Source organism: Phodopus roborovskii, unplaced genomic scaffold, assembly GCF_943737965.1.
Source record: "Phodopus roborovskii unplaced genomic scaffold, PHOROB, whole genome shotgun sequence".
Taxonomy (NCBI): domain Eukaryota; kingdom Metazoa; phylum Chordata; class Mammalia; order Rodentia; family Cricetidae; genus Phodopus; species Phodopus roborovskii.
This window is the reverse complement of record NW_026126418.1, coordinates 73,533,149-73,561,041: the sequence shown is the minus strand read 5'-3', so window position 1 is coordinate 73,561,041 and position 27,893 is coordinate 73,533,149. Positions and strand designations below refer to the sequence as shown.

At 52.3% G+C, this 27,893-nt stretch overlaps 2 protein-coding genes across 8 annotated transcripts; both read right to left on the bottom strand.

Annotated features, from left to right (window-relative positions):
• Positions 1–572: 572 nt before the first annotated feature.
• Ak1 (adenylate kinase 1) lies at positions 573–9,439 on the bottom strand. Of its 4 annotated transcripts, none has more exons than XM_051185211.1 (8): positions 9,297–9,439; positions 6,779–6,841; positions 6,570–6,607; positions 5,295–5,330; positions 4,816–4,979; positions 3,942–4,058; positions 956–1,147; positions 573–807 (listed from the first exon to the last, which is right to left on the bottom strand). In XM_051185211.1, the coding sequence occupies exons 3-8, from the start codon at positions 6,574–6,576 to the stop codon at positions 739–741; spliced, it is 585 nt and encodes a 194-aa protein (XP_051041168.1). In that variant the 5' UTR covers positions 6,577–6,607; positions 6,779–6,841; positions 9,297–9,439; the 3' UTR covers positions 573–738. The 4 variants fall into 4 exon arrangements, with proteins under 4 accessions (XP_051041168.1, XP_051041166.1, XP_051041167.1 ...); XM_051185209.1 differs by having other exon boundaries at positions 6,766–6,841; positions 9,297–9,438; XM_051185210.1 differs by lacking the exon at positions 6,779–6,841.
• Positions 9,440–14,589: 5,150 nt separating this feature from the next.
• Positions 14,590–27,552, bottom strand: St6galnac6 (ST6 N-acetylgalactosaminide alpha-2,6-sialyltransferase 6). 4 transcript variants are annotated; one of them, XM_051185203.1, is made up of 8 exons: positions 27,416–27,511; positions 26,346–26,529; positions 25,693–25,742; positions 25,170–25,260; positions 22,228–22,407; positions 20,282–20,688; positions 16,614–16,721; positions 14,590–15,973 (listed from the first exon to the last, which is right to left on the bottom strand). In XM_051185203.1, the coding sequence occupies exons 2-8, from the start codon at positions 26,397–26,399 to the stop codon at positions 15,784–15,786; spliced, it is 1,080 nt and encodes a 359-aa protein (XP_051041160.1). In that variant the 5' UTR covers positions 26,400–26,529; positions 27,416–27,511; the 3' UTR covers positions 14,590–15,783. The 4 variants fall into 4 exon arrangements, with proteins under 4 accessions (XP_051041160.1, XP_051041163.1, XP_051041161.1 ...); XM_051185204.1 differs by lacking the exon at positions 25,693–25,742 and having other exon boundaries at positions 14,703–15,973; positions 26,475–26,529; positions 27,416–27,552; XM_051185206.1 differs by lacking the exons at positions 25,170–25,260; positions 25,693–25,742.
• Between the last annotated feature and the right edge of the window lie 341 nt (positions 27,553–27,893).

Sequence of the window (27,893 nt, the reverse complement as noted above, 5' to 3'; positions counted from 1 at the left end):
CACCCTGTAGCCAGTAGCCTGCCACCCAGTAGCCCACGGCCCAGGTCAGGCATCGAAAACCTGCTCAGCCTAGGCATCTGGCTCAATGCATAGAGTGCTGGCCTAGTATACACAAGGCCGTGAGATTGATCCCCAGAACCCCATAAACCAGGAGTGGTTGTGGGGCACACCTGTAATCTCAACATTCGAGACGTGGAGGCAGGGGGATCAAAGCTGAAGCTGCCCTCAGCTACATAGCAGGTGTGAGGCCAGCTTCAGACACATGAGATGCTGTCTTAAATAAAAGGCAAGAAAAAAATAAAACTCCACAGAGATGATGGCTTTGAGCCAAAGCTATGGCTATGAGAAAGGGGCTGAGCTTCAGAGCCCAGGAGCCGTCTGTCAACCCGAGTCCCCGGGCTTGACATAGCTTGGCTAATGAAGGGCCTAGGATCCCAGCAGAGCTGGAGGGAGACAAGACAGGGGGCAGAGGCATAGGCAGGAATGGGCAGGCAGTGCTCAGTGCCAGGGCCTTGGCTGTGGTAGCATGAATCACCTCAAAGGAAGCAAAGTAAAGGGAGTGAGCCCAAACGTCCTTGGCAATTCCTTTAGTGCTCGCTCGGATGTTCATGGAACAGGATAAAGCAGCTTCCTGTGTCTGTGCACAGCCCAGCAGGGTGGAGGTGCTGGGCTCGAGCCAGGCTGCCTGGGGTCAGGGGGCAAGGGTGGGGCAGGCTGGGAGCTGGCCAAGAGCCCCAGTTACTTCAGGGAGTCCAGGTAGGTGCAGACTTGGGAGAAGACAGTCTCCACAGTGCCTTCCGCATTGACCTGTGGGGACACGGACGATGAGGGCAGCGGTGCCATGGCAGGACCCACACAGCCCCACTCCAAGCCACTCACTCAACTAGGGGGGAAAGGAGAAACTGAGGCAGAGGGGGAGGGCTGGCCTAAGGTCCTACCGTGAGGAGTTCCCCACCTTGCGCACAATGCCACGCTTCTCATAGAAGGAAATAACAGGCTCTGTGGCCTTGTAATAGGTCTCCAGTCTCTTCTTGATGGTCTCCTCGTTATCATCCACACGGCCACTGGTCTCCCCGCGCTTCAGGAGTCGTTGGGTCATGGTATCAGGGCCTGCGTCCACATACAGTAGCAGTGTGGGCTGTCCAATCTGTGTAGGGTGGACAGCGTATCATTGGGACCCATTCCTGCCTCCAAGCCTGAAGCCCTACACAAGACCCACTCAGAATGTCAGTCCTTCCCCAAAGGAACCAGAGGACCTTCCCCAAAACATCCGCCCCTGTCACTCATCTGTTCAAACCTCTGCCACAGCTTCCTAGAACCTCAAAGAGAAAGCCCAAAGTCCTTACCAGATCTAGAGCACCTATGTGTCATGTCCTACTCCCCACTCCTTCCTTTGACCACACTGACCTATGCTTTTATCTGTCTCCATCCCATGCCAGGCCAACACAGGTCCCTCTGCTACCATGTGCCACAACTGGGACTAACTGAGCCTCAGCTAGAATCTCATTCCCCCAGGCAGTCTTCTCAGATGTGACCCTGACTATTCCTGGTCCCCTGGTCTCCCCTCTTCTTGACAGATTAGGAGCTGAGGGCTTGACTGGCAAAGGAACCAGAGCAGGGACAGGGTGAAGGCTGTTAAGGAAAGCTGAGTGTCACTGTCACTGGTAGAAGCCACTCATCACAAAGATGACTTGGAGAAGTGTGAAGAAATAGGCCTGGCAGCCCCAGACCTCCGTTCAGTCACCGAAGCCCCTCCACAGTGTCCCCTGGTCAGGCTGGGCCCTGCACGGAGGCTGGCAATTGCTACCTTTCCCTTTCTGGGCCACACCATCCCTCAGAGTGGGGACTCTGCCTCCCACTACCAGATCCCCAAGCCTGGCACTGGCTGGGCTGGGCTTGTAAGGGAAGGAGGACTCTGGGTTTCCTAGAACAGAGGAGGGGAGGCCACCCTTCTCTGTCCGTCTTTAGGCCTGGGTTGGGATTTCTATACAGCCTCAGGAGCCTCTGTCCTTCAGAGCTCAGCTGACTCAGTCACCAGGGGTCTCTAAGCAGCTGTCATCCAGGCTGTCACTCACAGCTCCTCTCCCGCCTCTCTCTGTCCAACCAAGTAACCTCGGGGCAGGCTACCAGCACTTCTGAGTCTGGTATTTGCCTCCTGGTGCTTGAGGATTTAGGGTGCTAAACATCAGGTGCCTTCAGGAGGGAGTGACCCCACCACCTGCTGACTTTGGGCAATTTACCAGGTTTTCTTACAGAAAACTGAGTGGCAAGAGCCAGACCAAGGCTGTTGCCCCCGTCCGACACCATCAGTGCCGAGACCCTCTGAGTCCAAACACAGCAGACTCAATAGCCACACTTTGGGTGGAGGTAATGGAGGTATGGTAACAGCTAAATATCTGGGCATCTAGCTGAGGAGCAAGCCCTGGACACTACCCACCCCAAAGCAGTTCTGGGCATTTTAGTTAGCAGGACAAGCCACTTCCAGGCCCATCCCTCCTCCTTTAATACAGTTCTGACACCCCCTAGTGTCCAGATCTGAGAACTTCAGTTACGTGGATTCCCGGGAAGCCACCAAGCCCTGAGTGAAGCCTGTAGTCCCAGACAGCTCCACAGTAGCACTGATAGGCACGTTCACTTGCTGGATGTGGCCCTGACAGTTGCAGGTTTCACACACAGCTGGGGAATGGGGAAAGACAAGGCATGCCTCAGAGTTGCTGCAGGCTGTGTGGCCTCAAGGAAGCTAGACCAACTCCCATTCCCCAGGTTAGCAAGCTAAGGTTCAGAGCAAGGGAAGCATTTCAGACTCTTAGAGGTTGTGACATACAGTATCCTGTTCTGACCAAACGTCACAGAGGTGGGCAGGAGTGAGGCTGAAGGTACTCTGTCTCCAGCCCATCAGGATGCCCATTAGCCCTCCACCCCACCCTTGTTATTCCCCACACACATTCAGCACCTACAGTCCCACAGACCTGTGTGGCCTTATATGGTGTAAATGTATGCATATATGTTTGGTTGGTTGGTTGGTTTTGGTTTTTCGAGGCAGGGTTTCTCTGTGGCTTTGGAGCCTGTCCTGGAACTTGCTCTGTAGACCAGGCTGGCCTTGAACTCACTGAGATCTGCTTGCCTCTGCCTCCTGAGTGCTGGGATTAAAGGTGTGCGCCACCAACGCCCAGCTATAAGCATATATGTATGTGCCAGCATGTGAATTCATATGTATGCACCCCTGTAGTGAGTGCTACAACCAGAGCACACATGTGCATGTGTGTGCAGGGTACCCAGCCTTGTGCATGTGTGTGCATCCTATGTTGCCTACTGCTTGTGTAGGTGGATCATGTGCACAAATGTCTGTGAGTTCGAGACCAGCCTGGTCTACAAGAGCTAGTTCCAGGACAGGTTCCAAAGCCACAGAGAAACCCTGTCATGAAAAACAAAAACAAAACAAAACAAAAAACCCAAAAAACAAATGTCTGTCTGTGCATGTATATGTCGGGGGTGTTGGGGTAGGTGTCACTCTATAGATCTTGTTTCCTGATGGACAAAAGCTTGTGGAAATTTAGGATTGTCATTCCTGATGCCAGTTCTCCCCAGCCAGGTTCTCTGTGGCTGGAAAAAAATATGGATCCTCTCTCTGGCATTCACGGTTCCCAGCCATAGTTGAATATCCTTCTTCCACACCATGCTTGGTCACCTTGACCCTGTCTTCTGTTCTCGCAACAGCAGCTTCACCTTTCCAAGATGGCCTGCTGCTCAACACTTGGACCATGCATTTATGGGTGACAAGCCCCACAAGGGTGAAGTCCCTCAAAGCCTCATGTCTTTTCCTCGTGGCAGTTATGACCTTCCCCACCCTCCCCCTGCAGCCCCAGCCTCCATTACCCCTCCTCCCTCTTTCTCAGCTGCAGCCCCAGACCCTGGCCAGCAACTGCTCAAGGGCCTCTTACCCGATGTTCAAACTCTTCTCCCTGCTTCACCTCCCTGGGGTAGCCGTCAATCAGGAAGCCATTGGAAGAATCCACTTTGGCCATCATAGCTTCCCGGAGCATGTCCAGCACTGTCTCCTGTTGTGCAGCACAGGGTATCCTGAGCCTTCTCACCCTGCCTCTCTGGGCCTTGGCCTACCCAAGCCTGGAGCATGTGAGTCCCACAAAGCCCCTCTTTCCATGGTTGGCCTTAAGTGAACCCCCTTTCATCCAGGAAAGGTTCTGAACCTGAGGGCACAGCTCTACAGGCCTTCCTATCCTCACTCTCACCAAGTCCAGGGTCTGGGATGGGGGTACAGACAAGGACACATTTGGCTTATGAGTCTAAGCATAAGGGTAAAGTATGATTGAAGCAGAGGGCCAATGGATGAGCAGGGTGGCTCAGTGGGTAAGGGCATTGGCCACCAAGCCTGATGGCCAGTGTTTGATCCCTAGGACCCACATGGTGGAAGGAGAGAGCCAGTTCCTTCAAGGGTCCTCTGACTGCCACACAGGTGCCACAGAATGTGCATATTCCTCCAAATAAACAAATACAAACAGAAGGGAACCACTCCGGCATAAAGCTATGGGTCTGAGCTCAAGCCTGGGGAGTCAGGGAGGTCTGTATGCTGACAGGGAATCATTCCAGTCATACTGAACTGGAGCTAGAACACCAAGGCACTAAAGTGGGAGGCAGGGTCTTCATATTTCTAGAGGCAACTTTTGGCCAAGGGCGGTGGGAAGCACAGGCTTCAGAACTACAGAGGGCCCTGGTGACCCCTGGCAGTGTATCATCCCCAGGGGCTCAGGCTCAGAGCCTCCCACCCCTCGCCCGGGCCCCAGCACGGCCCCTCACCAGTGGCACCAGTTGCCCCTTTTCCATGATGGATGACAGCATCTTGCCCCTCTCTGATCCTGAGCTGACTTCTGCCCGCAGCAGATCTCCAGTGGAGAGATGGGTGTAGCCATATTTCTCTGCAATCTTCTCACACTGGGTGCCCTTTCCTGAGCCAGGCCCACCTGCAAGCACCCATGCATTCAGAGACCCAAATACTGAAACCACGGGAAGGACACCTCTAGGGTCCATCAATGAGAAGACCAGAGTTCAAGGAAGAGTCCACCGACATTAATCCCAGCACTCAGGAGGCAGAGGCAGGCAGATCTCTGTGAGTTAGAGGCCAGCCTGGGCTACACAGAGAGTTCCAAGCTATGTAGAAAAGACCCTGTCTCAAACAAAACAAAACAAAACAAAAAACCAGAGCCCCAGTTCCAAACTTCTGAAGTAGCTGCTCAGACCCTCCCTGCTTGCCCACCACGTGCTTGCGAATGACTCACCCACCACAAAGATGATCTTGGCTTTCTTCAGCTTCTCTGTGGAGAGAACAGGGGAGCGACACTCAGTCACTGGCTAAACGAGTGGGCAGAGGCGCCTCTGTGACCCAGGCTTGCACAGATGAGCAGGGGTGGGCACAGGGTGTTCTGGGCCCACTCAGACAAAGCCCGGAGGCTAAAAACTCAGCTAAGAGCTTGAGGGGGTTAAGGGACTGGGATGGCAACCCCATGGTGCCTCTAGAGTGCTGGACCCCAGGGGTTGGTCACCTCTGGCTTTCCTGTCTTGCTCTTCTCGGGGTTCACTAGAGGAACAGCAGCCCATGATCCTGCTTGTGCTGTTGCCCTGCCCCCTGGCTTGGCCATCCCATTGCTGGCCTGCCCCAGCACTACTAACTTGGAGTGGACAACCACAACATGTGTTGCCATAGAGATAGTTGCCAGGGAGGAGGCCTGTGGGCAAATGGAACTCTTACTCAGACAGGGAGGTAAGCAGACTGCCTCCTTAGAAGTCACAGCCCCGGTGGCAAAGTAGCGCAAGTGAGGGGCTGGTCCCAAGCCCTTTGTTACACAAAAGGACCTCACAGCCCACTGGGGAGAGGGAAACTGAGGCCTACCGAGGGAGGGACTTACCCAAGTGACACCTGAACCCAAACTAGAACCCAGAGCTTTCTCCTGGGTCCCTACCCCCAGCCCTGCCCCTTAGGGAAATGGAGCTGGACAGGGACACAGGAGGAAGCCAGAGCCTCCAAGAGCTGTAGGGGAAGCACCTGAGGCTGAGAGAGGCAGCTGAGGGGCAGGCTGGTGACCACCGGCTTTGCACAGAAGCAGCACTCATGCCTGACCACCCAGGCAGGGGCCCAGTGCCAGGGAATGGCACTGCCAGAAGCCCGAACCCACCCACTCCAGGCACTCTGCCCACGTCCCAGAGCACAGGAGCCAGGAGGACGCAAGACTTTAGGGTCCACCCCACAGGGTGACAAGCCACTAAGTCCCAGGAGTGCCAGATAGGTGCCCTACCCCTGACCCAGCATGGCAGTTGATTCAGCTTAAGTTGCTGCAGAGCATAGCCCCAGCATCCTCCTCCTCCAGAAAAGGCCAGGGTCAGCTGCAAATACTAGCATAGGTGAGCTCTAAGGCCCCAGAAGCCTCACTGAGGCTTTGCATATCCTGACAGGCCAGAGGAGGAAGCCCCAGCCTTCCTCAACTCTTCTAGACAATCCCTGTGAGAGCCCACCCCTTAACACATGGGCACTCTAAAGCCAGGAGGGGACCTCATACCTTCCATCCTGCTGAGGTCTGGGAGCTAGGTCAGTACTCTGCAAGACAAGGCACAGGAGGGATGAGGGGTTCTCCTCCCACCCCTGACTCAGCTGCCCTCAAGCCCCACCCACAGCAGGTAAGTGCCAGGCTCCAACATGCAATTTCCAAATGCAATTTCCAAAGGGGGAGAGGGACGCCCAGGAGGCAGAATGACCTTGAAAAGTCACCTTCCTGCTAGCTTCTACTGCCTCTGTCACCCTCCAGCGTGTGCCTTGGTCTGTTGGAGGCACCTGGGTAGAGGTCACAGAGGGGTGTGAAGGAAAGTCCCTAGTGCCTGGAGCCAGATCCCTTGACAATGCTCCCTGGGCACAGGAATGCTGGCGGGAGTGTCCTGCTTTCTTGCTTGGGGACAAGACAAGTGGGCAAAAGAATTCTCTAAGACACACTGGTGCACAATCCTTTACAGTTTGTTTTGTTCTGTTTAAGAGAGGGGTCATTCTCTTAGTATAGGCCAGCATCAAACTAACAGCAGCTCTATGGCCTCAGCCTCTCCAGTACAGGGACTGCTGGAATGTTTACCACACCTGACTCTTTGTGGTTTATTTGTTCTGTTGTTTTTAATTTCATGTGTAAGAATGTTGCCTGCATGTAAGTGTTCCATGTGTGCTTAGTACGTGAAAAAGCCGGAAAGGGGTGTCAAATCTCTTGGAACTAGAGTTACAAGTGGTTGTGAGCTACCATGTGGGTGTTGGAATCAGAACATGGGTCTTAGGAAGAGCAGCCAGTGCTCTCAGCTGCTAGCCCATCTCTCTAGTCCTTTTTCAGTTTTTAAACTGAAGCAGGCCAAGTCCACCTCACACAGGACCCTGCCACTCACCCCGTGGGGAACTTCTTCACTGTGCCAGCCTTCTGCCCTGGGTCTGTGTCCCTGATCCACACTTCTGTCCTCTCACTCTGGCTTCAGGCTCCAGGGACCACTCCATCCCCTCCTGTAGTCAGTCCTATGTGGGCATGCATGCTCCCCACAACCCCATCCCACCTCTGCCCTGCATACTCATATCCCAACATCCTTCTCTCCAGCCTTTCTCCAACCTAGACCATAGCCTGCCTCCACAGAGCCTTAGGGTATCACACACACACACACACACACTCCAAACAATGGGACAATGGGCAGATGTATTTTCCTTGGCAAGCAACAATAGACCCTCCTGCTCATAGCCTTCCATGTATTGTCCTCTTGGCTCCCTAAATCAAACCTGAACCTCTCATCCTAGCTGGCAGGGCTTGGCCCTGCTTTCTCATACCAGCCCACCTGCCCACAGGCCTTTGCAGTGTAACACCCAATTCTTGGGGGATGTCTTTCTCCAGTGCTGCTGGAAATCTCAGCCCAAGTCTCACCTCCTCCAGGATGCCTTCCTAGATTCTACCCCACAATCCCACAGGTGTTCCCTCTGAACTTCTGGTGGCAGAGTACCCAGCATACGGTGTCAGACTATGTAATTTCTTGCACCATGGGCCTTGTGCCTGCCCCTGATTGGGTCTGGCAGGAGATGAGCCTTGAACTGGGTCCCTCATTCTATCTGGGGAGGGACTGGGCCCTGGAGAGGAAGGCACACTAGCCCCAGCCTCTGGCTGGGGTCAAGCTCAGGCCTGGCACCCCAACCCGGACAACTACCTTGAGCAACTTTGCAGACATACATGGCCTGAGCTACAGCCTCTAGACCTGCAGAGGATGCAAGGCACTGCCAACCCCCTCGGCAGCTGCCCAGGAGAGGAGTGGCCCAGACTCTGGACAGCCACCAGATGTCCTAGGAAGACACCCCACCCCACCTGCCCCACCCCCTCCTGGTAACCTCAGCCCCTCTGCCCCACAGACACCTGCTACCTCCTTGGCCTAAAATAACTTAGGTGGTGAGGAGGCCTCCAGGAGGCCAGGGGTCCCAGACAGAGTAAGGTTACAGGCTGAGAAGTCGGGCCTTATAAGGCTCCCTGGGCCAGGGCCCCAGTGACTGCTAACACAGCTGAGCAGTGGTCTTTGAGGTGGTTCAGGGAGCACAGGCTCCCAGGGACAACCATCTCCGATCACAAGGCCTGGTTGTCCCAGATGCACGTCCCTCGGAAGCTCTCACAGAGACTAGCAACCACACCGGGTTCGAATCACAACTCCATCACTCAGCTGGGTGACCTTGGGCAGCTGCTGCCCCCTCTCTGGCCAGCCTTGCTCCTGCTGGAGTGCCCTAGGTGAAAGCTGACCAGAGCTGTGAGTCAGGCCCCAAAGCTCCTTCAGAGCCCCTGGTTCAGCAGGAGGTGCTGGCATGGCTCCAACATCCAGATACCCCAGGCCTCCAACATTCAAAGTGACACTACAGCTCCAAAGGCACACAGGCTGCCCTTACCTAGGTCCTTTGGGGCAGGGAGCTAGGCCACTGTCTGTCCCCCTTCCCTTAGGGCCTTAGCAGAGAAGGGCACAGACCTGAAGACCCTGGAATATTAGCTGGACAAAGGGGTCTGGAGGTTGGGAGGACACACACACACACACAGTCACAGGGCACGTGCACCCAGAGCTGATAGAACACACATGCAAATACACAGTTCATAACCATGGATACAAACAACAAACACACAAGACACACAGAACCCAAGGGTAGACTGACAGGAGCACCCCCCCCCTTCCTACAGGTAATGTCTCCCTACTCCCCTTGGAGGTATCCACACCGGCAGACAATGGATCAGTCACACACTGACCTGGGGAAGGGTGTGGTGGGCGCTGGGACCAGTGTGTGCCCTGCCCGTCCTCTCAGCCGCCTGCAAAGGCGACTATTTATAAGGCTGTCAGTGTGCTCACGCATGGCATGCTGGGAGCCAGCACTCTGGCGAGATGGCAGGGAGAGAGAAGGGAGGAGGGAGAGGGCGGGAAGGAGGAGCGGAGAGGAAGCAGGGCCTCTGATGGAAAGCCTGGTGAAGGAGTGAGCGTCCCCAACAGGCACCCCCAGGGACTGAACCTGTACACAGAAGTTCTTCTGCCACCCACACTATGCTCACATCACTTCCCCACGGACAAGGTTTCTATAGCTGAAGGAACTGACTCGCAGACAGTGGAGCTGTAAGTATAAGATCTCACTGTGTTGGTGGTAAAGAGGCTAGACCAGGGAATTAAGAGCAAGGGGGTTCAAGGGTCACAGTCCTCAAGCTCTGAAACCCCTACCCTGAGATATTCTTGTTGGGAAAGACTATGAGCTCCTCTGGGACCCCAAAGATCTGGTGGCTAGGTAGACGATAGATAAGCTGACCCCGTGAAGCAGCTGGGTAGTGCCATGTAGTTGAACACTTGAGAGAGGGACTTCAGGAAGCTTTGTGTGTCAGATTGGGGGTATGTAAACCATGAGAACTCTTATTTGTGAGCACCTGGGTGGAGCATTATGCCAGCAGCAGACCAGCTGTGCCCAGGGACCTGCTAAGCATAGAGGAGCAGCCAGCAGCCACCCGGCTCCTGGGTGGGAAGCCACATGCTTATGGAACACTCCACAAGACAACTAGCACAGGGTACTAGGTACTCAGAAACAGCAGGTAAAGATGAGAACCCAGGACCGGCAAGGTTCAGAGCTCATGCATTTGACCATCAGCCCACATAAAACCAGGCAGTGGCTCCAAACTGCACAATAGGCAGAAACTGGAAATTGTCTTGTAAAAACTAGGGAGCCACAAAAGGTTTGGATGTTGCCTTAGCAACAGCAGCAGCATGGATACCAAGATGCCTGATCTAGTCCCAACTCTGCCACTGGTGACATCAAGCAGGTGGGGGGGGGGCAGATGCAGTGAACCAGAGGTCCTGAGTTGGTCTGAAGGGCCCTTTTAAACACTTAGGTGAGTGCATTGGCACGACTTTTGGGAGAAGCAGATTGATGATGCCAGATCCTACTTTTAGAAACCCATTCAAGTAAACACTTGTGGGGACAGAGTTCCTGCAGGAAGGTTCTTAATGCCAATTGCAACTGACTGGGGCCATGGCACAGCAAGAGGCATGGGAGGTGGAGAGCCTGTCTGTCAAAAGATCTGAGTAAGGAAGGGTTCAAGCCCCAGTCACACCATGGCACTGAGAGACAGGCAGGGGATCAGAAATCCAAGACCATCCTTGCATATAAAGCGTGTATCAGAATTTTTTGCTTGTTTTTTTGAGACAAGGTTTCTAAGTATAGCATTGACTGTCCTGGAACTCACTATTAGACCAAGTTGGCCTCTAACTCACAGAGATCTACCTCCTCTACCTCTCTAGTGCTGGGATTAAAGGCATGCAGCATCACTGAACGTTCCAGGGGTGTCAGAATTTAAGGCCAGCCTGGTCTACATAGAGGGTTCCAGGATAGCCAGGGATACAGAGACACCCTATCTCAAAAAACGGGGTGGGGAGGAAGCTGGCTCCGTGGTTAGGAGTACTTAATCTTGCAAAGGACCCAGGTTCAGTTCCCAGCACCCACATGGCAGCTCACAACTGTAATTCCATTTCCAGGGGACCTGATACCCTCTTTCAACTTCCCATAGCATCATACACTCACATGGTGCAGATATCCATGCAGGCACAACACTCATACACACAGAATTCTAAAAAGAAACTAAAAAAGAGTAATCCTACTGTACATGTATCTTGGTGTGCAGTGGAGCCTGACCTCGGATTTTTTCCTCTATGTACCCCAACTTCCTCCCCTTTCCTGTCGTTCCCTCTTCGCCTCCTCCCTCCTGAACCCCTGCCTCCTGGGTGCAGGGATTATAAATAAACACTCCATCATGCCCAGTTTCTGTGGTGCTGAGGGTGGAGACAGAGGCCCTGCACACTAAGTGAGCTCTGTTCCAACTGGGCTAATATATCCACAGCTCTTTTATAATTTCTTTCTTGTGCATTCGTTGTTATGTGTGGGGCCACATGAATGTGTGGGCTACATGTGCTATGCACTCTTGTGGAGGTCAGAGGACAACTTGCAAGATTCAGTCCTCTCCTTCCGTCATGTGAGTTTCAGGGATTGAATTCAGGTGGTCAGGCTTGGCAGCAAGCACCCTGAAATGCTGGCTCATCTAACTGGCTCTGTGTTTTAATTAAAAAGGAAAAGTTTTTTGTCTAATTAGATTTATTTATTTAATGTGTGAGCCTCTGCCTGCATGTATTTGCAGGTTTGTGCTCACAGAGGTCAGAAAAGATGGGATCCTCTGAAACTGAAATTACGGATGGCTATGAAAGGCCACATGGCTTGTGGGACTGAAACTGCAGTCCCCATGCATGAGGACCTGCTGTGCCACAGTTGTGAGCTATTGGGTGGGTTCTGGGAATCAAACTCAGATCCTGGACAAGAACAAGTGCTCATACCATCGACCACCTCTCCAGCAGTCACCATCTCCACCATAAACACTCTTTTTCTTTTTCCTTTGCTTTGTTTCTGTCTATGTGTCCCTGGCTATACTGGAACTCACCCTGTAGACCAGGCTGACCTCAAATTAACAGAGTCTGGCTTGTTTCTTCCTCCTCAATGCTGGGATTAAAGATATGTGATACTATGCTGGCTTTAGGAATTTTTTTTTTTTTTTTAAGAGAGTTTCTCTGTGTAGCTTTGAAGCCTATCCTGGAACTTGCTCTGTAGATCAGGCTGGCCTCAAACTCACAGAGATCAGTCTGCCTCTGCCTCCCAAGTGCTGGGATTGAAGGTGTGTGTCACCACTACCCCATTAGGATTCTATTTTTATTTTATGTATATGTGTGAATGTTCACATATGTCCTATAAAGGTGCTTGTAATGGTCAAAAGAGAGCTTCAGATCCTCTGAAGCTAGAGTTATAAGTGGTTGTGAGTCATTTGAGATGGGTGCTGGGGATTGAACTTGGGTCTTCTGGGAGAGCAACAACCACTGGGCCATCTGTCCAGCCCCCAGTTAATTATTTTCTAACTAAAACATTCTAAGTAGGTTGGTTGTGGGGCACACCTTTAGTCCCAGCAGGTAGATCTCTGAGTTTGAGGCCAGCCTGGTCTACAGAGCAAGTTCCAGGCAGCCAAGGCTACACAGAGAAACCTTGTCTTCAAAAAAATAAAACAAAAGAGTCAAAGTAGTTTAAAACTTAAGAGATATTTTGAGGGTGGGAGAGATGGCTCAGCAATGAAGAGTGGGCACTACTGTCCAGGGGACCCACGTTTAGTTCCAATCACCCACAACGGCATGGCTCTCAGCAGCCTTTAACTCCAGCTCTTCATTCCTGCCTTCCGTGGTAACCTGCACTCACATGTACATGTCCACACATAGACACATAATTAAAACTAAAATTAAAATAAAAGTTTTGACTACAGAAAATTCCAGGGCTTGAATCCAAGCCCCATGGGGTGAGAGCGGGCGAGGGTAGATGACCCTGGGCCAGTGGCTGGTCACCCTGAAGCCCACAGCTGAATCAGCTGTGGGTTAGTTAGAGAAGGGATAGGAGTGGGCAAGCCCAGGTAGACTGATGGGGCACAACCACCAACATCCGCAGGAAACATCTGGGGAGGAAGCTGAGAACGGACGGGAGGGAAGGCTGTGCAGCTACTTTAGGTGAGATGCAATAGGAGACAGAGAGGCCCTCTGGCAGAGGGAGAGGAGCCATGGCGTCACAGAACGCCCCCCATCCTGCCCCCCCAAAGAGTGCAGGCACAGACATAGTGCCTGGAAAACCTCAAATGCCGAATGAGGCAGGTTTGCTCCTGGCCAGGGAATGAATGGGGAGCCACGGATGATTTCAGAGCCACCGATTTCAGAGAGGTGGGCTTCAGAAACCAGCAAGTTTCCAGTGGGTACCATGTGAGGTGAGGTGGTGGGGGGTCTAGGCCCTGGGACCTCCAGCCCTCAGCTCAACTGACTTCCCAGTGACAGGTCTGTATTCAACATCTGACCTCCTCACACCCACCTGTGGGTAGGCAGAGGCCGCCCAGTATTATGGAAGAAATTCTGCTCACACAAAATTGGCCAGGAGAAGTTTTCCAGAAGCCTCTACATGGAGTTGGAAGTGTGCTGTGTCTCCAGGCCCACACAGGGCTCAAGTAACCCTTATTATGACACTGCTTCTCCAGTCCCCTTGGTGATGCTGGCATCACAATGATTGTTGCTCAGCTCCTGATCCTGCCGCCCTCCTCCCTGCCTGGCCTGCTGCTGCCCCATGGCTGGCTGGCTGCAGATAAGCACCAAGCCTTTGCCACCCTCGGATGGGAGTGGGGGAGGGTGGAGAGGGATCGGGATAGTCCTGGCTGCTGGCCCTTATTGGTGTCACTAAGTTACTGGTCCCAGGTGACACTCTTTCCCTGGGGCCACCTAATATGGCTTGTGGCATCTGGTGATTAATGGACCATATGGGACAAGGAACAAATACTAGGTGTCTCTCTAGCCCCACCCCCACCCCGGCCCACCATCTTGCCTGGCCTGAAGCCCAGGACAACTCTTAGCCCCTTTGCAGCCTGTCCTGTCTCACAGTCACCCTTTGTTAGGCCTCACTCCCATGGGAATCTTATCTGCTCTAACAGACTGTAATTTCCTCTCTGGAGTCGGGACCCTTCACCTCTCTTAGCACAACAATCCTGTGCTAAGAGACTGGCAGCCATGTTTACAACCTGTCAAGCTCACTCTATCTGGAAGGATGTTTTCCTGCCTTCAGCCCCAGGTTCCAGTGCTGCTTTCTGGTCCCAGACCATTGTTCTTTCCCTATAGCCCTTCTCCTTCCTCTTCAACTGTTCAACTTACCCCAATTTGTCAGAATTCTTCCCTCCCCAGAACCCGAGCTCCCTGACAGCAGTATGTAACTACTGGTACTCCAGAGACAAAATGCCTTGCCCAATATCAGATCTATGGGGTTTGGACCCAAGACTCCCCAGGCAGCCGGAACAGAGGATTGACGCCCTTCATGCAGGTTCCTAACTCAAACACATACTGGTCCTTAGGATACTCCAGGCTGGGAGAGAAGACACAGGCAAAAATGCAGACTCAAGAAACGGAACACTGAGCTGGGGCTTAGGTGTGTTTATTTCTGTATAAATCATTACAAAACCAGATCGGGTTGTTGCTGCCCCCCTCCAATTATCTCAGTGTGCAAGGACTCGAGCTGGCCAGCACCCCACACACACAGACTCCACAGCCCCCGTCTGGAAGCCCTTCCCTTGTAAGCTGTACAGGAGCGGGCTTTAAACACACCCCACCCAGCCCCAATTCAATAAAGTGCTCGAGCAGGGAACAGAACCCAGGGAACCCAGCTCCTGTCTATTTCCATCCCAAACATGGGGGAAGACACTTCTCCCCAAAGCCCTCAGCATCTCTAAATAGGCTGCCCTGGTGTGGCTGGGAGACTCTTTATCCCAAAGGCTCCATGGGCAGGGGGACCAGTCTCCTGCTGCAGGGCAGGAAGAGTGGCCTGGCCTTTCTAGAGGCAGGTTAAGGGTTAATGTTCGCCTCACTTGTCACAGCTCCTTAGCCACAGGGCATTTGCACAGATACCCCAAAGTTTCCAGGAGGTGGGGAAGGGCCCCCAGGCTCCCCATCCCCAGGGAGCTGAGTCCCCCAGTGCGGGATGATAGCTGGGGGAATTTACACTTAAGTACAATGTAGAGTGAGGGTCTCTGTCTGCATTCAGGAATGTGACATCATCATGGCATGCCAGAAAGAAGAGGGCTTGCCCAAGGTCACTCAGGAAGAAACCAGGACCTGGACACCTGCCTCCCGCCTCCCAGGCCTTTGTATCATTTCTAGAACTCCACAAACTCTGGCCTGGCTTCCAGGCAGTTCCTACCACATACACTATCTCTGATTCTGGAACTATGGGGCAACACCAAGTCCCCAGATCCTTGGGACAAGACCTCTTTGTCCCAGCTGAGGTGGAAATGATTTGGGGCCCATTCCTGGGGCTCTGGCGCAAGGCCTTATGGAAAAGGATATGACCTGCGCCTCAGAGTGACTCAGAAAGACCCCTATACCCTGATTGACTATGCTTAGACCCTGATTAGACAAGAAAGACCCCCTGACACCCGATTAAACCATACAGAATTCCAAATCCCTGACTGACCAGGAGATAACCCCAGCCCTAATTGGCTGGAGGAAAAAAAAACCCTCATCAAGGCCCTGATTTTATTGGCTGGGAAATACTCAAGCCAGACTGAACTGGCTGGAAGATGGCCATGGTCAAATGGTTGGGCCCAGAGCCATTTTGCCTGGTATCTCTCCAAGGTTGCAAAGACAGCACGGCTAGGTCCAGGAGGGGTGGGAGAAGGTGATGCCGTAGAGCTGGGCCCAGGATGAGAAGACCCTCTTCTCGGTGATGAAGCGGTGGTGATTGCCCTTACGGCTGTGCTCATTCTGGATGTAGGTGACACACTCATCCGGCCCCTTGGGCTCATAGTAGTGGTATGGCATGCGTTGCAGGCGGGGCCGCTGGCTGGGCACAGCAGACAGGGGAGTCAGGGCATGGGGCAAGGTGGACACCTGTAAGGGGTATTTTATTCCTCCACCCTCACCTACTCTAGCACCTCAGCAAAGTAAATCTCTACCCTTCCTCAAGCCTCAGTTTCCCCATCTATAAAGTGTGGGCATGGTGAACTAAGCTTGTTGAACCATCAAGCTTCTTTTAAACAAAATGGAGCTCTTTTTCTTTCCCCAGCAGAGCAGTAGTGGGACCTGGGGGCAAGGCAACAGTTAAGAACTGTGGGCTCAGAGGCCTGGTACCCCTTACAGTTTCTGAGACCTTAGCCCCCCTCACTAAACACTCTCCTCATTTGCACTCATGTGTAAAATGGGGAAGACAATACCCTGGCATTGTGTGAAGAAATGATGAGTGCATGGTCAGCACTCAATAAAACACGGGACTTTCATACAGTCAGGACCAACAAACAAACTGAAGACTCAGCTTGGAGCGGAAGCCCCTGGGGTAGCTCCAAGAAGCTATCTCTGCAGACCAGCAAGAATTTATCCAAAAGAGGCCCTCAGGTACCCTCAGCACTGTCTCCAGACCTCCCAGCTCCACGCTGTAACCACTAACGGGGCATGGTCCTCAGGAGGTAGTGCCCAGGGGAGCTCACCTGCAATAGTCAGGAGGCACCATGCCATACACGTGCACGTGGTCACACAACTCCACCGCAATCACCATGGTAAACCAGCCTGTGCTCAACCAGGAATGGGACTTTTCCCTAGGGGCAGAGAGGAGCTCAGTGAAGGGCAATGCAGACAGGGATGGTGAACAGGCAAAGAGAGATGGTCAACCCCCATAGAGATTCCCAGAAGCTCTACCTACTGTCTGTCCAGGCTCAGACACTTGTGTACCACCCACTGTGAGAGCACTCAGGCTGGAGAAGGAAGGGGACAGGCACAGTGGATATAGGTCATGAACTCAAGAGACTAATTAGACAGGGCAGACCGGGAGTAACCATGACCATAAGGCATGCTAGTAGCAGTTGTCCCTCCTCTGGGACCAAAATCCTACGGGGAGAGTAGCAGAGAAGATGATGCTGAGGGGACCACAGAGCAGGGCATAAAGAATAGCCCATGCCCTGGGGCTATAGCAGCCACCAGCTACATGGGGCTTAGTAAGCACTTGATATGTATCTGAGAGATGCTATGTCAAATATGCACTGGAGCCCTTGGGTAGTATGAAAAGCAGAATGTGTAATATGTCACTCATAGTGTTTGATGTTGACTATACACACACACACACACACACACACACACACACACACACACACACATTGTTTTGTTTGTTTGTTTCTTTTGAGGCAGGGTTCTCATTATGTAGCCCTGGCTGTTCTGAATTTGCCATGTAGACCAGACTGGCCTCAAATTCAAAAAGATCCACCCATGTCTGTGTGCATACACCATAAGAATGCAGTGCACATGGGGACCAGCAGAGGGTGTCAGATCAACTGGAATTGGAGTTACAGGGGCCTGTGAGCAGTCTGTCCTGACGTGGGTGCTGGGAACCAAACTCAGGACCTCTGGAACAGTGCAGCTGCTCTTAACCACTGAGCCATCTCTCCAGCCCTAATTACATCTCAAACTGAAAATATTTTTCATGTACTTGGTGGAAAGCGACTCTCTGGAACGTTGAAAAGCATCCCTGTAACAAGTGTGACAAAGAGAACAAAGAGGACACACGCTGCCAAAGATGGCAATAAGAGAAATGACCACACTTCTTTACGAATACTAAGGGAAATCCCACAAATAACTACAGATACAGATCTGACACCTTACATAAAACCCTGAACTCCCCAAGATGAAAGATGTTGCCTGAACTTTTTGTTTTTTGGTTTCTCTGTAGCTTTGAAGCCTGCCCTGGAACTCACTCTGTAGACCGGGCTGGCCTCAAACTCACAGAGATCCAACAGCCTCTGCCTCCGAAGTGCTAGGATTAAAGGCGTGTGCCACCACCACCTGGTCTGAACATTCATTCTATAACTACAACATTAAATAAAATGTATCCCGTAACTCTGGGGCATGGGGATGAGTTTTAGTAGCAGAATGTGTGTGTAGCATGCTTTGGACCCTGAGTTCCACCCCTAGGACTAAAAACTAAATAAATAAATGTCTTCTAGAAAGGGGATCTACAGGCCCAGACAGTTTCACCACCAAACTTTACCAAATGATATCCATTCTGCACAATCTCACCCACAAAACAGAGGTGGGGCACTTCAATGGGTAGCCCTGATACTGAAACCTAGAAAGAACAATTACAGCAAAAACAGCCTGGGTTGAAAACCCTAGCTAGTGCAACAAGGTGAGCGGGAAAAAAGAGGCACAGATTGGGAAGGAAGAAAATAGTCTGCATATAACATGATTATTAATGTGTGAATAATCCAAAGAATGTACAAAAGTCTCCTAGAACTAGTGAATTTAACAGACAATACATTAAAAACTAGTAATTTCTTTAAAACACACACACTAGCTACAGGGCTAGAGAGGTGGCTCCGTGGGGAAGGCACTTACTGTGCAAACGTCAGGGTGTCATATCCCCAGCACCCCCATAAACCACAGGTAGGCATGGTGACCCATCTGTAATTCAGGTGCTCAGGAGGAGGACACAAGGGACCCTCAGAGCAAACTGGCTAGCTAGCCTAGCCAGAGCAGTGAGCTCTGGGCTCAAGTGACAAACTGCTCAGAATAAAGGTGGAGATTGAGCCAGGAAAACATTTAACCTCTGGTCTCTGTATGCATATGCACACACATGTATGTACACCTGCACACACACAAACACACATACTAACAATGAGTAACTTGGAGTCTAAAATAAAAATTGAAAACTATCACTTATAATAGCTGAAGGGACACTAGCCCACTCAAGCATGTGGTTCTAGCTGGCCTTGCCCTTCTCCCATTCCCTCTGCCTAAGAGTAGATTCCTAAAGCTAGCCACCGAGGTCTGAACCCTTATTTGGCCACCTCCTCTTCTTGAGGCTGACTACCAAGGCCCAGCTATGGAAGTATTGAAGCCCCCTTTAGTTCACCTAATTAACATGCCCAATTAAAATTAAACACTTCATCCTAACATGGGGCTTCCTTCTTTACCTTTATAAACTGCCATTTCCCTGTGCCATGTCTGTCTCTCTCTATCCAGAGGTAGTCCTTTGTTCCTCTGGGACAAACACCCCTGCCCCCTTTCCCTTGCCCCCTTCCCCTTCTCCCTCATCCCCTATCTCCTTTACCACCACATCCTAGCCCACTCTAACACAGACCTCCCCTTCCTCTCCTCTTAAAATTACACCTGCAACGGCATTTGCTGCTGTTTTTCTGCCTGAGCCAGAAAGCAGCCGCTTTAACTTTCCTTCCCTGCTTAATAAAAGATCTCTCTGTGAGAATAGGTGTTTGGGTGTGGTTTGTGTCTAATCCCGGGTCTGGAAGGGAGTCTCCATTGTGCAAGAGTCTCCTTTAACAGCTACAAATCTTTAAAAGTAATTAGATATAAAGAGAGCTGGAGAGATGGCTCAGTGATTAAGAGCATTTACTGCCCTTCCAGAAGTCCTGGGTGCAATTCCCAGCACCCACATGGCAGCTCACAACGGTCTGTAACTTCAGTTCCAGGAGACAGAACACCCTTTTAGGACCTCCTCAGGCACTAGGTATGCAACTAGTGTACAGACACATGCAGGCCAAAGGCTCAGATACATGAATCTTTAAAAAAATAATAACCGGGTATAAATCTACCAACATATGTATAGAAGCTGAGTGTTGAACGTATTAGTTTAAATAGTATTAGAGTTAAATGTACCCACTGTTATTATCGTTAGCTTTTTTGACATAGATACCATAATATTTTAAGTTACATGTGATCCACATTGTAGTTATATAAGACGGGACTAAGTTTTCTAGGGAGATTAGTCAAAGAGCATGTTTCCTTAGAACAGAGAATGCTGGGAGCACCTGTGTGCTTATAGCAAGGCATGCTGGGAACAGTCTAGACTCTAGGTGCCACACTATGGAGAGTACCACTTAGAAAGATGCTAGGAACACCTATGATAACAGTGCAGAGCATTCTGGGAGCCCCTATCCCTTGCAGTGGAGCATGCTGGGAAGAAGCAGGGGGCAGGGGCAGGAGGGTGAGGTGAAGGTGAACACTTTGAAGATGACCCACGTTAACAGCTGAGGAGAGCTGGAGGAACCTGACCAAGAGAGGGTGGCAAGAAATGACTACACCCTCAACATAGAGCATGCTTGAGTATCAGGCCAGGGATGATTGCAGGGGGCAGGTGGGAGGCTGGTACCTGTCCTTGCCCGTCTCACCCCGGAAGAGGTCGTCAAACTGCTGCATGCGGGTGGGAGAGACGGCATAGGCCTCCATGTTAGGGAACGCGAGGCCCGCCCGCTGGATGACACGCAGGAGGCTGCCCTGCGGCTTCTGCATCTTGTTTGGGGGGCCCCAGAAGATGAACACCGTTTCAGGGGTCCGGTTGACAAATTCCTGGGGCCTCCGCAGCACACGGAACACACTGGAATGGGCCACTACGCGGAATGTGGTTTTGTTGCCGACATCTGCTGAGTAGCCAGTGGTGGGAGCATCGTTCATGCGGATGGTGCACTCAGCCCGCTCTATCTCAGGGCCCAGTTTGGTGCCCAGCAGGTGGCTGGAGCTGGTGATGATCACACACTGGTTGCACCTGGAGGGTAGCGTCTATGGGTAAGAAGAGGGCATTATCAGTGTTGCTCTATGCAGGGTCCTGAGCTGTACACTGCCAGGCTTGCAGGAGCCGGGGACCATAGTGACCCTTGAAAGCACATTCATTCTACGTTTGTGGATATTCCTAACCAGCCAGGGACAGAGCAGCAAAGGACAGCCAGTTCCTCTATCTCAAGATGTCTGCCAGAGTCTCTGTAGGCAGTTATACATTCATGAAGATATCATAAGAAGAGCTGGAGAGATGGCTCAGTGGTTAAGAGCACTGGCTGCTCTTCCAGAGGTCCTGAGTTCAATTCCCAGCAACAACATGGTGGCTCACAACCATCTGTAATGAGATCTGGTGCCCTCTTCTGGTGTACAGGCAGATATGCACACAGAACACTATATACATATTAAATAAATCTTAAAAAAAAAAAAAAAAGAAAATGTCATGGACAGATAGCATAATGGAAGGAGATGCTTTAATCTAAGCACTCGGGAGGCAGAGTCAGTGGATCTCTGTGAGTTTGAGGACAGTCTGGTCTACAGAGTGAGTTCCAGGACAGCCAGAGTGAAAGAAACAACAAGAACAGTCTTTAGAGCCACACTCTTTCTCCCCGACTGGTCTCTCATTCCTCTTACCCCCTGCTATGGGTCCTTTCCAGGGTGTATCCATAGCCTGGATGCACAAAGGCTTTCTGAAGAAAATTCAGCAAGGGAAGACAGCCTGAATATACCAATTTCATAGATACCTAAGACAAAGAGAGGTACCCAGGGAAGACATGACTGGCTAACAAACCAGGCCCAGAGAGTAGAGTGCTGAATCTTAACAGTAGACCCCAGGCACTTGACCTTTCTATCTAGCTGCAATTTAGCAGGGGCTGGGCAAATCTCTGGCCCTCCCATGTTGTTTGTTGTCCCATGTTGTTTGTTGTTTGGTTTTAGCCAGGTGATTCACATCTCTCAGCCTTGATCGGCCTCATCATTTCTAGGGAGATAATAGCATTGAGCAGCTGGCACTCGAAAGGGCAGCCATTATTGTTTTTGCTTTTGTGTTCTCCACAACCTCAGGGGTCTCCTCCCAAGTTTATCGGGGTGTGTTCCCAGAGATCCATGAAAACTGGAAGTCTGACTCAGGAGACAACAGAAGATTTTTTTTTTTTTTTAATTTTAAAAATTACACCTGTGTGTGTGCATGTGTGTTGGTGGTGGTCACATTCCACAACACACTCCCGCTTGTGGGGAGGCCAGAGGACAACTGGCTGGAGTCTGTTTTTTTCCTTCCACTGTGTGGATTCCAGATGTTCAGCAGCAAGCTCCTTACCTACTGAGCCATCTCATTGGACCAAGGTAATAGGCTTTCTAACACTAAGGGAGAAACCCTGATGAGAACGAAGGCCCATTGCCGAGCACCTGCCCAAGATCCCATTCCAAGCCAAGGGCTGTGACCCTGCCTCACGACTCTCACGCATTCTCTCCTCTAGGAGGCACAGGGATAGAGATGGGAGGTGGGGCATATCAGCAGCCAGGGAACCCCCAGTGAAGCTGCTCTACCTTGTTTCCAAGGATTGGGAAGTAGGCATTGGAGAAACTCCACTGCTTGAGGTTGACAGGCCGACGCATGCGGCCCCTCAGGGAGCCATAGTGGAAGACCTCGTTGGCACTGTTGGAGCTGTAGAGGATGAGGATGGTGATGAGAGCAAAGAGGACCACAAACACTGCTGACCGCTGCTCCTGGAGAGGGAAGAGCCCATTGAGGGTTCAGGCACGCACACAGCAGGCTTGGGACCCCACCTGACCGCAGCCCACCGTGCCCTTCAGTACAAACCAGGTGAGCGAGTTCGGTTCCACTTCCTTTCTCCTGGCATTTCACCTATTGCATTCCTTTGTATTCCCCCCTCCCCTACCCCTGCCCAGTCCTAGGGATTGAACCAAGAACCACGTTTTTTTTTTTTTTTTTGGAGTTGTTGTTTTGTTTAGATATGGTTTATCTGTGTAACAGCCCTGCCTGTCCTGGAACTCACTTTGTAAATCAGGCTGAGGCTGGCCCTGAACTCACAGAGATCCACCTGCCTCTGCCTCCTGAGTTCTGGGATTAAAGGCATGTGCCACCACCCGGCCTGATGGTTCATGTATAGGAGACAATTACCCTACCTCTAAACTATGCAGCCCAGTCATGTCACTTGCAAACTATTATCCCTTCAAACTAGCCCTGTAGCTCTGAATACTAAGGCTGGGTCAGCCTTGTTCCCCAAGCTCCTGAGTGAGGTCTGCAGAAGGAGCTTAAGAGAGCCCAGAATGGTGCTGCATGCTTCCCAGTGCTTTGCAGGCTGAGGCTTGCTACAAGTTTGATGTTAGCCTGGGCTATAGAGTACAGGAAAAAAGTGTTCCTGGACTGAACTGGTTGTAGGTGACAGGGTTCCCTGTAGGGGATGCCTAGACAGAGGTGGGGAGAGGGCCATCCAAACGCAAGGATCCAGAGTTTCCAGTGACAGTAACTCTCTATAAGTTGTCAGAGTACACCTGGCCACACACACACACACACCTTCAGGTTTGTAGACTGAACAAACCACAACCAACAGTGTAGTCAGGCCTACAAGAGTTGTACCAGTTCTGAACATATATAGGCCTCATGTCTTGTTATTAGTCCCTAATTTTGTGAATTTTTTTTCTTTTTTTTAAAAATTGTCTCATATATCCCATGCCACCTCCAAGTCACTATGCAATCAAGGCTGGCTTTGATCTACTGATCCTCCTGCCCCCACCTCCTAAGTGCTAGGATGAGAAGCAGGTACCACCATACCAGCAGTTTTTGTTGCACACATTGGGTCAGGCATTATAAGCTATCTAACAATGATAAACTACATGTGTCGTATGGGTTATATGCAATTAGTAAGCCATCCCATATGAAGAACCTAAGCTCACACCCTTGGATTTCTGTCTCCTCAGGAGTTCCTGGGAGCAAGGCCTTATAAATATGAAGGAATATGCTTCTCACTCCATGTGTATCTTTGTACTTGGTGAAACTGGATTTGGGCTCTTTTCAGTATTTCTACTTGCCAAAGCATTTTAAGACTTCTCAGTAGAGGGCGCTAGAGAGACACTGTAAGAATGAAGGCACTCTGGGTAGGCCCCCTAAGTCAGTCCCTTTGGTTCCTACTGGGACCACAACTTATTTAAAGTTCAGCTTCTCCAGGGCACTCAACCAGAAGCCTTGGCAGGGTCAGGTGGTAGAAGGTGAGTGGGCTACAACTGTGCCTGCCCTCAGCCCCCTGGGGCCTACACCTAGTCCTGGATTTAACAATCAGGTTGCTTCCTGATCAACCCACTGCAAGTAGGAAATATCAGAAGGGAGAAAAGGCATTTAATCCATGCAGCCAGCACTGCACAGCAACAACTGCACAGCAGAGCGTGTCTCCTGAAGCTGTAGGCCTCAGCCCCACCCAGTATCACCAGGGTAGCATAACCAACAAAACCTCAGGTTTCAAGTGTAGGTCCCACTGAATGCTTAGCATTATTTGCATCACCAAAATTCAGAAAGCCCACATCTGGCAGCTGGGGGTGCAGGTCAGTTGACAGAGAACTTGACTAGCATGCCCAAAGCCCGGATTTTGATTCCCAGCATGACATAAACTGGGGATGGTGATACAGGCCTCAAGTCTCAGCACCTGGTAGGTGGAAACAGGAGGATCAGAAGTTCTAGGTCATCCTAGACCACATAGCCAGGCCAACCTGGAATATTCAAGACCCTGACACATGCAAAAAAAACAAAAACGAAAACAAAAACAAATTTCCTAAGTCTAGCCATGACAAGTCAGAGACCCCCCCCCCACACACATTTCTTTTTGTTTGTTTGTTTTGAGACAGGTCTCTCTATTTAGGTCAGGCTGTACTGGCATTCATTGTGTAGACCAGGCTGGCCCTGGAACTCACAGAGATCCGCCTGAGTGCTGGGATTAAGAGTCCCATTCTCTGTTGCTCTGTGCCCCATTGCCAAGTCTCTGTAATAAATCACCCCTGTCAAAGGACTGTGTTATCTTTCTCCTAGACTGAGACTACCAAACCACATGCCCCACTTTCAAATCTCACATTCTGCCATGGAGCCCAAGGAAGGTGTCAAACACATAGAAGGTACTACTCAGAAAACATGAACAAACACGTGCCGGAAACTCAGCTACTCTGGCTTTGAACACTGCCATTTCCCCAAAGCCCCTGCTCACCTCCCTACCCCATTTCCTTCTCAGCATCCACAGACAACTTTACAAAGATAAGTCAGCTTTCCCACAGATAAGTCAAGCCTAGGACATCAGAGGACACTGGGCCTGGAAAGAGGCAAGAGCCTCCCACATCAGCGGCTCATTGGCTGAAGCAGAGTTTGAACCAAAGCCTCCTGTGTGGGTAGGAGTGGCAGTGCCAGTCCAGGGAGGGTTTTCAGAGTCCATTCCACAGAAGACTTGGAGCAGCTCAGATGGGGGTAAAAAATAGAGGGGACTTACTTTGTTGCTACTCATCTCTCTCCGGCGTCTGTTGAGGGGTAGGGGCCAGCGTCCTGCAGGTGGCCCGGGGGGCAAGGTTGTGGGGTCACACCTGCAAGCCACCAGAAAGGGTTATGGCCGGAGGCCCTCCCCTAGATGCGGCTGGATCACAGGTCTCACGTCTACCCAAAAGCTCTCCTACATGCCCCAAACTTTCAGGCTCAGAGTTGCATCTACTGTGTCCTGTGTCCCACTCTTACTTCAAGCGGGGCTGGTTCAAGTTTCCTAGATCCTCGACTCTCCCCAGGGGCCACCTCACAGACCTCTGAACGATATGACTCAACGAATTCAGTCATTGGCCAGTGTGATCTTGGGGTCAAGGGCACAGCCATGATTCTCAGAGGTACAGCGGTGTCTCAGCCGAGGGATGGATCCAATCTCAGCCTTGGCCTAGCCTGCCTGCTGCGGACCAGCGGCGTGCCTTATCCCTAACCCTCTCCCCCACCGCTGGGTCTAGAGCCCTTCTACACTTCCATTTCCCCACCTGTAAGCAGGCTGTAAGTATTCGGATGTGTAGTCCACCTCCTCCGACAGCTACAGCCCAACAGGCAGAAAGGGATGGTATAAAACGGAAGAAAACTGGGCCTGGGCCATCAGAGGGAATCCCCGGTTCGGAGCGCTCCCCCGGGAGCCTCTCTGTTCCTGTCAGTATCTCCGCCCCCTGACCTAGCTGCTGTTTACTCCCACACCAGGAATAGCTAGAAACCTCAGGCCAGAGCGCCACACACTCACCCTGCTCCGGATTGGTCAGGTCTGGCCCCTCCCATCGCCAAGCCTGGCCCCGCCCCGTGGCCTCCCCCTCTGCCCTCCCCGGGATTCTGGGTTCTCTTGGGCCATCCCTGCACCTTCAGTCATGGAGACCACAGACTCCCATCTGTCCCCACAGGGCAGGCCAGGAAACTGAGGCTCATCGGAAGGGAGGCGCGGCTTGTCCTTGGACTCAAAGCCTTAGACAGGGGTCCAGAATACAGAACCTCAGAGTCGTCCCCTTAACCCTGCCACCTCCAGCATTCAAAGCGTTCTCGGGTCTGCCTCAGCTCCCCCATAGACCTCATCTTACTACCCTGTCGTGCACATGCCCCGTGCTCCAGACACCTGGAGCACTCCAGGTCCCAGGCCCACGCCCCACTTTCCCACCTTTGCCTGAGCAGTGCCCTCAGCCAGGACCACGGTTCCCCTGGTCAGCCCCATCACGGTCCTGCTCTGAGAAGGCCATGATCAGGACAGCATGTCAGATGCCAGCGCGAATGTCAGGTCCACACTTACTGGCTGGGGGGCCTCGAGCAAGCCATGTGACCTCTCTGAGCCTCAGTTTCCTCATCTGTGAAATGGGAATGATAAGAACTGGTAACTCCTGGGGTGACTGGAAGGATGCATGCAGATGTGACAAAGGGTGCCCAGGGCTTAAAAGTGATGTCCCTTAGCCTTAGGGTTCAATGCCCGCCCCTGCACAAGCCTGTCCCCAAAACAATCCTCCCCCTCTTGACCCCAAGCCAGGGACTACCCCTATATTATGGAACATGCCCCGGAGCCACGCTAAGCATTGCCTGCCTACAGAATCCTGGCAACGCGGCCTGGTAGGTGCTCTTGCTCCCCATTTCACAGATGAGGAGACTGAGCGATCAGAGAGGCAACGCGCCCTGCAGCCCGCCGGAGCAAGCAGAGGGAACCTTGTAGACACGCTTGTTTACAGGGCGGAGCCCGAAAGGGTCTCCCAGGAGGGTCCTCCGCCAGTCCCTGCGGGCGCCAGACCTCTAGCCCGGCGCGGAGTGGACAGGCCTGATGGGGAGCGGCTGACTCCGCTGGAGAGGTGACATCCCTGGCGCCCGTGCTCAGCCGCGAGGCTAGACGTACGAGGTTGAGCGCTGAGCTGCGGGTAAGGGCCGCACCCTGAGCTCGGTCTGGGGCTTCGCTTCTCCGGGTGCCGGTGGCATGGCACCCCAAGTGCCGCGTGGGAGGCTCAGCCCCGCGCCCCCTCCGGCTTTTGCAGCTCGGGGTCGGCAGCTGCTCCGCAGGAGAGGAGCGCGGGGCCGCAGCAGGGTCTCCCGTCTCCAAAACGGGAGGCCCAGCGAACCCCGGGAGCCTTTAGATCTCGGGGCGCGGTTAGCAAGGAAAGTGGGTCTCCGGGAGTCCCCCTCCCCAGAGGCTCTCCATCCCTGCGGCGCAGGCACAGCCCCCGCACAGCTGCCCGCACAGCGCCCGCTCACCTCCGCCGGGGAGCGCCAGGCCCCCCGCGGCCCCCGAACCTCCTCACATGGCGCCGGGAGCCGAGAACCGGGGTCCACGCTGCTCCGGCCGCCAAGGCCCCGCCGCGGCTCCGGCCCGCGGGGTCCTAGCGCCGACCTCACAGACAGACCCGGCTCCGGCCAGGCGGGAGGCGGAGCCTCCGGCTATGAGTGGCCCCGCCTCAGGGAAAGGAGGGATGCTCTCCTATAACTTCCCATACTATTTATTCAGTCTGGTCCATTTCTGTTTCTTAATGTGGTCACCAAGACCTCCGATAGGGAAACAGACGTGGAGATCTCTGGCCTTGAACTCTAGTCAATAACTCCCTGGGCTTCTCCACCTTGAGACACAGCAGTAACCACCACCCCCCCGCCCCCGGCAACCAAATATATTATTTTATTTCCTTATGGCTGGAAAATGGAGAGAAGGACTCAAAATGTAGTGGTGCAGGCCTCTAGG